General features: G+C 45.0%; 1 protein-coding gene across 1 annotated transcript in view; it reads left to right on the top strand.

The window, feature by feature from the left end:
* KLB (klotho beta) overlaps window positions 1–12,433 on the top strand; it is a 385,009-nt gene extending 372,576 nt beyond the window's left edge. The window contains exon 5 of the mRNA XM_069631786.1: window positions 10,263–12,433. Coding sequence (XP_069487887.1) covers window positions 10,263–10,645 — 383 coding nt within the window. The 3' untranslated portion in view covers window positions 10,646–12,433. The remainder of the gene's footprint in view (window positions 1–10,262) is intronic.
* The last annotated feature ends 836 nt before the right edge of the window (window positions 12,434–13,269 follow it).

Here is a 13,269-nt window from a genome sequence, read left to right as displayed (position 1 = left end):
TACCTCTGCAGCTTTGGCATTGCCACACCATATGAATAAAGGTTCCTTTGTGGGTTTTACATTTGGGAGAGGTGTCATCCTCCCCTTTAGCTATTCTCCTTAGTTTGTCCCTCGAGTAATGGACCCTATGCAGGTACTTGAATTGTATCATCCACAGGCAGGCTGTGATGGCTCCCTTCCTGGGGTAATGTAGGGCCTCTACCATTCGTCGTACCCAAACTCTGCCATGTTCTGCACCCATCTCTCCTTCAGCTTGTCTAATGGTGTCGTGGAGTTAAGTGTTAGTGCTTTATAGAGGGGTTAGACCTGCTTTCCCGTAAACTCTCCGCCCAGTACCTTCTGCTTGATTGGGGAAGCCTGTGGAATCTCAGATTCTCCATTCACATGAGGTGCAATGCCTAATCTACAAGTACTTGTAGTGGTTGTGCCAAGACAGCCCCCATTTCTCCCCTAACTCTTGAAAGGACTTGATCCTCCTCGGGAGTCACTACATCACTCATCCTCTGTATCCCCTTGACCTTCACTCCTTTCCCTATCGCAGATGTTGGATCCCCTCAATGCACCTGTTCCCCAAATCCTATCTGCCAGCGCAAGTTTCCTCCCTCATCCCAGGTGGGTGCGGGCTTCGTTCCTACCCTTCATTTCCAATTGAGTGTCTACCAAGCTATCTCTACCCCCCAGTACGCCCAACCATTTGCTGGGGCCAGTTGTGTCACCCAATTATAAAGCCTTAAGTCCAGGAGGCATATGGGCCTCAGTACACGGAAGGCGGTAAGGGTTAACGGTCACCGGTAAGGGTACCGGTGACCGTTAACCCTTACCGCCTTACTACGAGGTCCCTTTGCGGGACCCGACCTTAACGGCTGGTGTAGACCAGCCGTTAAAGTTGGGACCCGCAAAGGGACCTTGGTGCTAATTACGGTACCGCAATTTGCCCCTATGGGGCAAAAAAGGGAATGGGGAAGGGCCATGGAGAAAGGGGCAATTACCACCCCGCCAACCTTGGAATGGGGTGATAATTCCCCTTTCCTTCATGGTGGTACTGGTATGGTACCGGCGGCAACCATGGTGCTAATAGCACCATGGTTTCCCGCCTACCGTGTAATGAGGCCCATAGTCCTCCTTCCCATTGAGTATTACACAACGTATTCCAGCTTAACTCTGGGAGTTTTCTTTTCCCATAGGAATTCCCGCAGTATTGTATTAATCCTATCAAATTCCCTCTCCTGTATCCCCATTGGGGTGTGCTGCACCACATACAGTAGTCTGGGAAGGGTCACCATCTTATATATTGCCATTCTTCACATCAAGGAAATCGGGAGGGTCATCCGCTGTCGGACATTCTGCTTCAACCGTTTGACCGCTGGGTGAAGGTTCAGCTCCACAAAGGATGTCTTTTTTTTGGACAAACACCCCTAGGTATCTAAACCCGTTCTCCTCCCTTTTTAGTGGTGGGTATCAACCTCGGTTTCCCTCCCCCAATCCACAATGACCCAAATTCCTCTAGAAAAGGCATTATCCTTGGTATCGAGGCTTCTGGGTTGGTCAAATATAACAGAATATCATCTGCATACAGCGATATCCGTTCCTGCCTTCCCTGACAGACCCGGGTCCCCTCTAATCCACTCTGCCAACGGCTCTTGAGCCAGGGCAAACAACATAGGTGAAAGTGGGCAACCCTGTCTGATACTCCGATTTAGTGTGAATCTATCAGATTGTGTTGTTTACCTTTACATGGGCCATTGGGCCATTATACATCACTTGGATCTAGCCTATAAAGCCCTCTCCAAAGCCACCTCTGCCGTACTGCGATCAGGTATACTCTTTCAAAAGAGTCAAAGGCTTTTTGTTCATCCAATGCTAAAATATCTACTGGATGCTACTGCCTCTTCAACCCCCCTCCAGGACAGGTTAAGCTGTCTGATGTTCAGGCTAGTTGACCTATTCGGGACAAATCCACACTGATCTCCTTTCACTATATCCACTACAATCTTACTTAGCTTGTTCGCCAGAGTCTTGGCAAGTATTTTAGTCTCAATATTAATTAGGGATATTTGTCTATATGACCAGCAACATTCCCTTGGCTTCCCCTTTTTAGGTATCAATTCTATTGTGGCAGTTCTATTGTGGCATCCCTGAGATCTGGAGGAAGCGCTCCCCATTCCTTGCTCTTTTGGAACATCTCCCACAGTGGCTTTGAGATTTCCTCCTTCAATTTAAACCACAGTTCTAATGGGAGACCTGCTGATTTACCCCTTCCTAATTGTACCATCCACTTCCTGTATCTTTCCATTCAAGGTTTCCCTCTGCTCAACCGATAGGTGGGTCAGTTCCAAGTGACCCAAAACATCCCCCACCTCAGCCTCCCCCTGGTGAGCTGTATGGCTTACAGTTTCCGATAATACCTGGCAAAAGCTTGCACTATCTCCCTTGGCTCTCTCGTCTTCTCGCCCAAATCCCTCCATTCAATTTCACACACATCTGTTGGTTTCTTCCCTTCATGCCAACCATGCCAGAAGTTTCCCAGTCTTGTCAACCCATTCATATATATATATATATATATATATATATATATATATATATATATATATATATATATATATATATATATATATATATATATATATAGGAGCCCCCTTGTACCACCAATTCAACTTTGAATTCTAATCTCTTCTCTAACGCTCCGAAGTTTCCTTTCTGTTTCCTCTGAGTAGGATTGTCTCATCCGGTTCTCCGAGTTTAAAACCCTAGCCTCTGCTTCCACCATTAATCTCTCCCTCTCTCTGCACTTGGCCTTCCCAACCGCTATGGCTCTCCCTCTTAACATTGTTTTGAATGCTTCCCACAGCACCTGTTTTGACTCTACAGATTCCTTGTTAATACTAAAATACTGTTCTATTTCCACTTTGAATTCCCTCATGACCTCCTCATCCTGCACCTGGTTGATCCCCCAGTCTCATTTCACCACTCAATGCATAGTTCCCAGTCTTAAGTGACCACATCAATGGTGCGTGATCCGAGATACCCCTGGGTAAATATCCCACCCCCTCAATTTTATCTTCTTTGGCCTATGAGGCAAATACATGATCTATCCTGGAGAAGGATGTATGAGAGGCCAAGAAACTCCTTCTTATGAGTGTTTTCCTCTCTCCAGAGATCCGCCAACCACACAGTGTCCAAAAAGGACTTTGGTTTCTTGTCTGTGTCCCCTCCCCCCCACCGTGCAGCTCCCATCCAACGATCCTGGGATGGTGCAATTACTTAATTGAAGTCTCTGGCCACTATTACGAGATTTAATTGATCTCCCAACATTTTCCTCTTGACCCGCTCGACTATGTCCTGTAGCATTGTAGGAGCTTGTGCCAGGCGTCACTCCACCCCCACCACCCTGCCACCTCACTCCTTAAATGCCTCAGTGACCTAAAAGGGCAAAGCTTTCCATACAAGGCTCCCCACCTCCTGGAGCTGCTCATTTACACAGCATGGGCCACACAATTGTACTGCCCACGTGCCAGTATGCAACAATTATCTCCCAAGAGATGGGTTTCCTGGAGCAATACAACATCTGGTTTAACCCTCCTCAGGTACTAGAATACCACACTTCGTTTAAGCTTATTGTTCATTCCATTCACATTCCAGGAGATACATCTTATGACATTCTTGTCATCCATTTCTGTCTTTCAACAATTTGTACTCTTGTTTCAAATTGCGACCCCAGGCCCAGTCTACCCGTACGACTAACCCTCTCTGCCACACCTTCTGATACCCAACACAACTCCCAGGTTTGCACTCCCTGCCACCCTTCGCCCCCCTGTGCCCTCCTTGTCCCCTGCCCATACTTCCTCCCCAACCGTGAAGTGCCTGTCGCCCTGTAGAACTGAACCCCTATAAACAATCAAACTCCCGCTCTTCCCCTGCTACCCCACAAGACCACCTGCCCTCTTAACTCTGTTCCTCGTCCCCCTTTCCTCCCATGCAGTCATACTCCCCCACCCCTTCTTTTGCCGCACCCGCACTCCCTCTGACTTCCCCATGAAAATTTCAACCTGTGGAGCCAAAGGCCATCCCTCCCTTCACTCTGGCCACAACCTCCCCGATCTCAATATTGCATCCTCATCACAGCCTTCAGTCCACTGGTCCTTCCCCACTACCCAGCAGCGGGTGTGGTGGTAGCTGATCAACCCTCCTGCCCAGTTAGACTTGACTCTGCAAAGCATCCTGTCGTTAGTCACCTGAATCCGATATTCATTTCTCCGCTCCTGCAAGGGTGGGGCCCCTCTATCCTCCTTGTCAGACGTGGGCCACCCCTCTTCATTGATGCCTTGATTGCAATGCCATTCTACCTTCCTCCCTGGCGGAGCTGTGAACACCATTCCTTCGTTCTCTATCCAGTCCGAGATGTCTTTTGGGTCCTGAAACACCAGGATCTCTCCCCCATCATCACTCAATTTCACAAGGAACATAAGCATGATCTTCACTTGGTTATTCTGTAGGTTTCTCGTAGCCTCTTCAAACAATCTCCTTACCCTTTGCACTTACAGGTTTTAGTCTGGAAAGATCATCACCTTCGTGTTTTCCACTTGAATTGGCCCTCTGCGTTTGGCTGTTTGAAGGTTAAAATCTCTGTCCCTGTAAAGGAACAGTTTGACCACCACTGCTCTTGGGGGCGGCTCCCGGAGGGGCAGTCTTCCCGGGACTCTGTGAGCTCTCTCAATTGCGAAGAACACAGCTAAACCCTTCAGCTTCAACTCCTCCTTTTTTTTAAAAAACTTTCTTTATTGGCATTTTGATTATTATAACAACACAACATACAGTTTGAGTAGAAATGAAAAGGAACAATAAAAAAAAACTAAAAAAAACGATACAAGCCAGTCAGTCCCATGTGGCATCCAGCATTTTCCCCTTCTGATACACCCCCTTCCCTCCCTGCACCGTCCTCTCATCTGGCCGGTAGTTGCCGCCCGGTCGGAAGGTCCAATACCTGTAATCACAGGTTTTGTAGGTCTTTACTCTGATATGGGATTTTGACTATTTGTCTGGGATGATGCTTGTGCTTAATCCTCTTCTCCAAGTAAAGATCCATTCCCAGGCCCTCAATTCTCTCAGGGAGGCCCACTTTCCTGATGTTGTCACTTCGGACCTTTCCTCTGCATCCTCCACCCTCTCCACCAGGGCCCAGGAGTTATTCTGCAGCACTAGGACCTGGGTGTGCAATGATTTCACAATGTCCTCCAGGTGGCTAATTCGCTCCTCAGCTTCTCCCACTCTCTCTGACACTGCTCAAATCTAGTTGGAGATGATTTGGTAAAGTCTTTATCAGCGAATTAGAATTCATCACATTTTCTTTTTCTTTTCTTCAGGTTTCCTGCAACAATATTCAGGGGATACCCCCCACAAACCTCCATGACCGCCCTCTATTTTTATTAGCACGATTACCCCCCCCCAACATATATTTGCGGCTAATTTCAGGCCAAACAAATGAGACTCATTCTAATGAGACAAATTCTACCTCGACTAAACCTCCCTATCTCTCAAATATGTCCGGAGAAGGCTCACCTCCACCCCCACCTGCCCGATCTTGCCCTCCATACTTAATCTGTAGTCCGTCACCGCTTTTAGAACCTGCACCTTCGTGGGTTCCCTCTCTCCATAAGCAGGCGTGTCCTCTGCGCTCTGCGTTGCATTCGTCCTGCCCGCTGCCCCGGACGTGTAGCAATACATTTTGCTCTGTGTCTCCTTCACCATGGTCATGACTGGCTTCTTCCGTTCCCACCAGGGTCACTCCTAGGTAGGGCCTCTATAATGCCCCCTGTCACTCTGTCTGAGCTCTGTCACTTGCCACACTTCACCAGTCTGTGGGGGCGTTTTCCTGCACTTCTCCCTCTTTACCCTATGGTCCTCTGTAATAGTATGGCCCTTTTGTCCTAGCTCCATGGATGAGGCATCTAACCCACTTTCCACTCCTCAGGTGGGACCATCTCTCCCTCGAGATGATACCCAGCAGTCACGGTGGCCCAATGGGGAGTCTCCTTCAGCCCTTTACACTTTCCTGTTTATGGGTGGGCACCTCCACTCCTCACCCACCAACTTCACTCCAAGGCCTCCAGCGGGGCCAAATCAGGTCACAGTCTCTGGGCCTCTGCGCAATGGATAATATGTATGGCAGACCTTGCAATTTCATTCAGGGCTATCTAGAACCCCTGTCACCACTCCCCCTTGCTGCTTTTCACTTGGACAGCTCCTGCCTCTATCCATTTGAAATAGGAGGGAGCTCGCACCCCACTGCGTGTTGGCAGGCCTTGCCGTACTCCGCTTCTGCCACTCCGTGGAGTCAGTGTCAGATAAAAAAAAAAAGGACGGGGGATGTCGATCACTGCTTCTGCCAGTCTTTCTCTGGGGGCCCAAGCGCATCGGCTGCCCTCCAGGCCAGCCCAGACTGTGCCTCTGCAATTGGGCCCACAGTCTCGTGTTGGTCTGGCGGTACACGGGAGGCACATGTACCACACTTGGTCATCAGTTTGGGCCACATTTTCGATGGATCAAAGCCCCCACGCTACAGTATCTGCCAGTATGTTTCTGCACCCCCCACCCCCAGTCGGGGGGATGGACCCTTTGTCAGATTATTTTCTGAGGGCGAGCAGACAGTCCAGCTTAGGCAGCCATTTTGCTGCACGTCCCGTGGTGGCCCCTAACACAAACCATCTTCAACCTATGTAGATCTTCTCCCACCTCCACCTACCATCACCACGTTAGATAGCTCTCCATGCAGAACCACTGTCTTTAAATTCCTGCTGTTCATCTCTAAATCCATTCATGGTCTAGCCCCAACTACCACACTGTCTGCATCTCACTGTGCTCCACTCTTTGTACATGCTGCTCCTTCTATCTCTCAAACCTACCTACCCCTCGCCCCCCATGCCTTCTCTAGCGTCCACTCCTTTTCACTACATGCCCCACTCAACTGAAAAGCTCTCCACCGGCCAGCAATACAAACTCCTCTTTGGAACTGAAAAAACAAAAAAACACTTCAAACTCAATTTGCTAGCAATGTAGCAATGGAAGGGTCCATGATATCACCCCAGCACTCACTATCCTGACTAACTGCTAAACTGCCACTCCTGAAGTCTGCCCTCAGACCAGTTCTATGTAAATAGTTAATATGCAAAGGTGGGTCTCTGGCCTGTGTCAATAATTCTGTTGTGCTGTCCTCCTATTCGTATTCCAGGTATATGGTTCCATTAATGTCCCCTTCACCAGTTGTCCACCTCACTCAATCATTGCTCATCATTTGTAAAGGTAACCTCCCCAAGGACTGATTGTCCTTTCGTAACTGCTAGTTTTGTTAGCCATTTCTGTTTCATGTGACCCCCCCTCTTCTTAAATGACTAGAAAAATACAAAGTGGAATAATAAATAGTTATTGGCACCACTGTTACCTTAATTATGTACAGAACATTCTACTGTATTAAGCCTTGCACCCGTTGTGAAGGCATAATTCTTATATTCTTTATATGGTGCGTAACCATATTGCATTTTGTATAAATGACATGCAACATAGACAAAGGACAATGAATCAACGTTTTGTGTCCAAAGCAGTTTGGCACTTAGGACATAGTAGATGCAATGTGAAGTAAACAAAATGTATAATTATATGGGTTGTTCTACTGAATATTTAACAGAACTGTGGGTAGGGATATCATGTGATAACAGCCTACTCAATTTTTAAGGTCCTTTCCTTTGAGACAGAGACCATCTACTGTGCCATGTCCCGTTTAGCATAACAGTGCAGTCTGCCGTATCTGTCTTTATGTTTTGTTGAAAAGATGTGTAAATTGTGCATTGATCACGAGTGATGAGATTTGTATTAATTGAAATACAAAGTGTAAATTACCTAATCCACTACTGCACTCATTTTGCATTTGCTGGTAAATACTTCAAAGCGGATCGTGTCCAAGGTCTTCCCTGCTGAATTTTAATCATTTTACAGTCAGGGCAGTAAATGGTATGGGACTAAGGGTCTGATTCATGGAATGTTTAGCGCAGTGCAAAGCGACTTTGCACTGCCAACAAACAACCCGATTCATGGAGCAGTGCAAAGTATATGCAAAGTATATGTTTTTAGTGCAAATTGACTTTGCAGTGCAAAAGTACACTTTACACTGCTCTACCCTAATCCATGGAGCAGTGAAAAGTGTATTGATGCAGTGCAAGCTTTGTACTGCGCTAAAAATTCCATTGATCAGGCCCTAAATGTGGTCCTTGGGCGTCTTTCCCATTGTCCACCCCAGGCGGAAAAGACACTTTCGCCACTGCTATGTGTGCATGTGTGAACGAACATCAGTGTTCATTATTGGCGGCCACCTCAAGCGTAGCAGCAGGGGCGTTGTTAGGGGGGGCTAAGGGGGCTATAGCCCCTGATCTTTTGGTTGTAGCCCCGGATAGAATCTCAGGAGCTTCAGCCAAAAGACTAGCTAGCCCCCAGTCCCAACAGTTCCGAAATCAGAGTAGCCCCGGGTCTTTTCCAGACCTAGCAACTCCCCTGCGTGGCAGCCCTCATTATGAGGAATCACTGTGGATCAGGCCTGCTTTTTCAAGGTGCAAAAATGCGGGCAGAATTCTTAGGGGTTCTAGCCTCTCCACCCGGGTCAGAATCAGATCCAGACCGAGATGCTTTCGGTTTTCCTGCACCGAGCGAGTACATCTGTAGAGCAGTTTTCCCGTTCTATCCCCTGATCTATCTGGGGGAAATGATCCCAAAAGAGTGCAGAGCTTCTCTCTGCAAGTTGAGCTGTTTCCTGGACATTAAGGTTTCTCTGGTAACAAAAAGGCCTGCACGAAAAAGCAGCATGATTTCTTAAAGTGACAGGTCCTAGGATTAGCTCATTTGTTGAGCACAAGTTACAATTTGGAGTATATTTGATCAGATGATCTCTCAAAAATGTGCTAGTCTTATCATTATCGTTACTGTATCTTTGCATAAACCTACAGAAAAAAGTAATTTCTTGTATCCAATTCTAATATGAATCATTTCACAAAAACTTTACGAAATATATCGCTTTTCGAAGTTTCATATTTATACAAATGCCACTTAAAACAAGTATTTTAACAACATGTACGTCTGTTATTACATGGGGCAGTGTCTTGTTTATTCCTGTTTACTTTAGAAGGTCTTGATATATAGCGCCAGACAGGTATGAACTATGGGGTTCTGCCAGACAGGTATGAACTATGGGGTTCTACTTTGCGGAGAGGACAGTAAGAGTCGCTTGGCCATAGTGAAAAAGTATGTTACAAAAAAGGTGTTGAATGTATTGGACTGGAAGGACCAAGCTACATTGTGTATGAAACTTAACCCCACAGTGTAGATCATGTGTTGTATGTTAAACTGGCAGGTGAAAGTGAGCTGCATAATACCCTGAAGTTTTGACCAACAAAATATGCAGATTGACCGATTATGCATGTAGGATAACCGTGAAGGATGGCATGTTCCCAGTACCGCATAAAGTGAGGGGCATCCCCTTTGTTGCATGGGGGACCGAGAGGGAAAGCCAAAGGTTAGTGAATGAAAAATTGATAGAGGGACTGTTACAGCTGAATGGATAAGCCCAACAGTTGCACGCAAGTGTGCAGCCAAGATAAGAATGTGTGTAGATTTGAAGGAAAGTAAATAATAACACAGTGGTAGATACATTCCTGTTGCCGGTCATCTGAGAGATTCTGAACAATGTAAATGGAGCCAACCTCTTTTCCTTCCTTCACCTTTCTGCTGCCTACCAGCAGATATGCCGGACTGAAGATTGCCGGCACTTGACGTCACTAATTAGCCCATTTGGGTTATTTAGTAATGTCAGAATGACTTTCGGGCTGGTTTCAGCAGATGCTGTATTTCAAGCAGTCAAGGGCATTCCTGGTGCACTGGTTTATCGAACGATATATCAGTGTATGGTAAGGTCAGATAAGGGCACGATGCGAGGTTGGATTGCGTTCTATACAGGATTCGGAACAAGGGGTTAATAATAGAAACAAGCAAGGGCACACATGGAGTCTAATTTACCAGGTTGTTATTTTAGGCGTCCCATTGAGTGTCAATCACGAACATGAATTCCCGGATATGACCTCAACACAGTGATATCTCTGTTTTCAAAGTACTGCAGTGTGTGCCTAAACATTGCAAAATAAGTTATATAATATGTATTTATATGCTGTTAGAAGTACATTTGTGTAATAAATACTCAAATCATGCCAATGTTATTTTCTCGACAGCACATCAAATTGATAAAGTCAACATTAAAGGCTACTACGCATTCAGATTGAGTGATTCCTATAAGACAACGCCGTTTGGGTTTTTTAATGCGGAGTTCCAAGCAAAATCATCTGTCGAAGCTTACAAGGCACTGATCTGCAACAATGGCTTCCCGGCAGAACGCTTGGAAAATCCGTGCCGACCAAGACGCCAAGAGACACCGTGCTCCATCTGCCTGTTCATCGAGCAGAAGAAGCCCCTGATATTCTTCGGCTTCTGCCTGTTTTTCACTATTGTGCTGCTCCTGACAGTTGTCACTATCCGTAAGCACAAACGCAAACGAAGAAAACTTTACGAAGCCAAACCCTTTGCAACGCACTCTATTTTCTTCAGCAAGTCCTAAGGCCGCCATTGGAGCAGTCGCTGGACAAGGACAGTTGATTTTTGGACAGGAAACTTCCGAAATCAAGATCCCAAATTCACTCCAGTCGTACACTGAGCAGTGTTGTTTGAGAATGTGACGACAATGCACACATACACACACGCTCAATGAAAGGATAGCTTGTGGTAGTGTGCAACATTTATAAAATGTACATTTTATCTTTTTTTTTATTTATGACCAAAAAATGTTTTATTCATGCCGTGAAACATCTTATGACTTTAATAGCCTGACTTAAGGGCAGGTATTGTGCGCACAGTAAAGAGTGCTGTATGCTTTTATGACAGGGTTTGAAAGTGCAATTTCAATTTAAAGGGACTCTAAAGGAATTGTTCCCGCCTGGTCCTTTGAGGGATTAGGGCCGGATCCATGTCAGGTTTTCAGGATACCCCTCATTAATATTCATAAGATAAATGTGCATGATTCTAATTGTATGCACATTTTTCCTGATGAATATTAATGATGGATATCCTGAAAACCTGTGAGGATCACAGCCCTCGGGGCCTGGAGTTTGACAACCCTTCTAGTCCAAACAAATATGATTGTTAAATCAAATTCATAGGGGTGAGGGGTGTTTAAAAAACAGGGAGGTCATGCCAAAGGCTGTGCTACTAAGTGTTACCCAGATATTACCTATCAGAATCATGCATCCTAGTAACCATGGTGTGATCTGTGGCATATATGTATCTGGGATGCACCTGGAGCTCCACTTTGAGATTTGACTCCACTCACCATTAGGGATCTATTCAGAGTTAATACTCTCCTAGAGCTTCGTAAAAAGTGGCACTTGTCTACCACAAATCATTACTAAAGGCGGTGGCCTTATTATTTCGAAAGTGTTGTGAGTGATCCATATGGACTCATGCAATTTAAAGCAAAAATGCACCAGTATAGTTTAATGTGTCTTTTAAAATAACTACTTCTGCATTTTGATTTTCCATTTGGCTTTATCGCTCACTGTACCAGCTTGTCTACTGGGTAAAGCTGACACCAAGGCTCACTTCCACCAGTACAAGAATCATTGAAATGTTTCAAAGTAAACTGGACACTTTATCTCTCTATCAATTTCATTAATTAAATTGCAATAACATACCAGGCTTTAGTAAAGGTCCTCGCCGAATACAAGCCGGAGAGCTTCAAGTATTTCACTGGGGTAAGATTCCTGCATTCTCATGGGACATGGAACACTTGCGATCAGGGCAAGGAAAGCAAATAACTCAAGAGAGCACTAAAGGCTTGAATTTGGCCAGACATTTTAAAAAAGGCAAACAAATACAAATGGTGGCAGTATCCTAGTAAAGACATTTCCTTGCCTGGGGAGTCATGGTTGTTTCTGCCTTTTGGCTAAGATCAAGTGTAGTGTGTTCCTAAAAAAATGAATTGCTTTCCTTGTATCTAGCTTTATATTTGATGTATTTAGGTGTTGAAAGGATGAGTGCAAATGCATCTATTGGCAGGTAAACAACATCCTGTACAGAAGACTCTATAAAAAGCAGAATGCAGCTCTATCATGACATCACAATGCAATGTGACCCACGTTTTTAATAATTAACTCTATTCTGCCATCTGTTTATCACTGTTTGCACTTTGATGTTGACTTTGTACTGTTCAGACCAAATTGATGTTGATTTGAACATTCTGTATTGTTTGTAACGTGAACGATTGAAAATACATCTATAAACAAGTTGTCATATGGTTTCTATTGTTACCATTTTGAAATCCTTTTAAAATAAAATAAATCGAGATAATGCATCAAGACACTATTTTTATTAGCACTTGACCGACAGTGCACTGCAGGATAAATTGGTAAAAATTTAAAATAATAGATACTTAATGTATTTGGATGTGTAGTGACCGGCATTGTGGATGTGATTTTTTTTAAATGAACAGTGTCACATTTAAACGTATTATTCATGTTTCATGAGACCACTGTAGCATAATATAATAATAATTTGATATGTATAAAGCGCTTTTATACAAAGCACTTAAGATATTTGCATACATTACCCAATCGAAATTGGTGCTCAATTTATCAACCGTGGAAGGATGAAAGGCTGAGCTATCCTTGCCGGGATTTAAACCTGTGAGTTGCAGATCAAGATCAAACACAGATCACATCAACAAGCGCCTAACCCGCTGAGCCATCTGACCAGGCACAATATCACTGCTCTCATCATGACGTTTATAGACCATTGATCAGCAGAAGGAAAGTCTGTTGTAAACTTGGCAAAGCAATACCACATGGCAGCGTGAGGTCACTCCATCTAAGCTCTGAGATGTGAACCCATGCAAGGATTGAGTTTGGTAACCTCCCCCATCTTACATCTTCTGGATTGTTCATTATAGAATAAATCCCCCAAAGCAGTGGACCTTCGGTTAGATGAGTAGTAACAATTGAGGATTCTCTGTTTGCAGAATATTTTCTCTGCCTTCCTGAGGGTCTCAGTAGCCTGGTGGGCTGGACCTTTGTATCAAGTCCTGTGGTATCTCACTTCTAAAACCAGGTGTGAAATCCCTGATGGAAAGAATGACTGATTGGAGTGATCAAATTTGACCAAATCTGTTATTTCAAGTTAGCAGATGGTCAC

Source organism: Ambystoma mexicanum, chromosome 6q (genome assembly GCF_040938575.1).
Source record: "Ambystoma mexicanum isolate Mex_15411 chromosome 6q, UKY_AmexF1_1, whole genome shotgun sequence".
Taxonomy (NCBI): Eukaryota; Metazoa; Chordata; class Amphibia; order Caudata; family Ambystomatidae; genus Ambystoma; species Ambystoma mexicanum.
The sequence above is the reverse complement of the archived record's forward strand: the minus strand, read 5'-3'. Positions and strand labels throughout refer to the sequence as shown.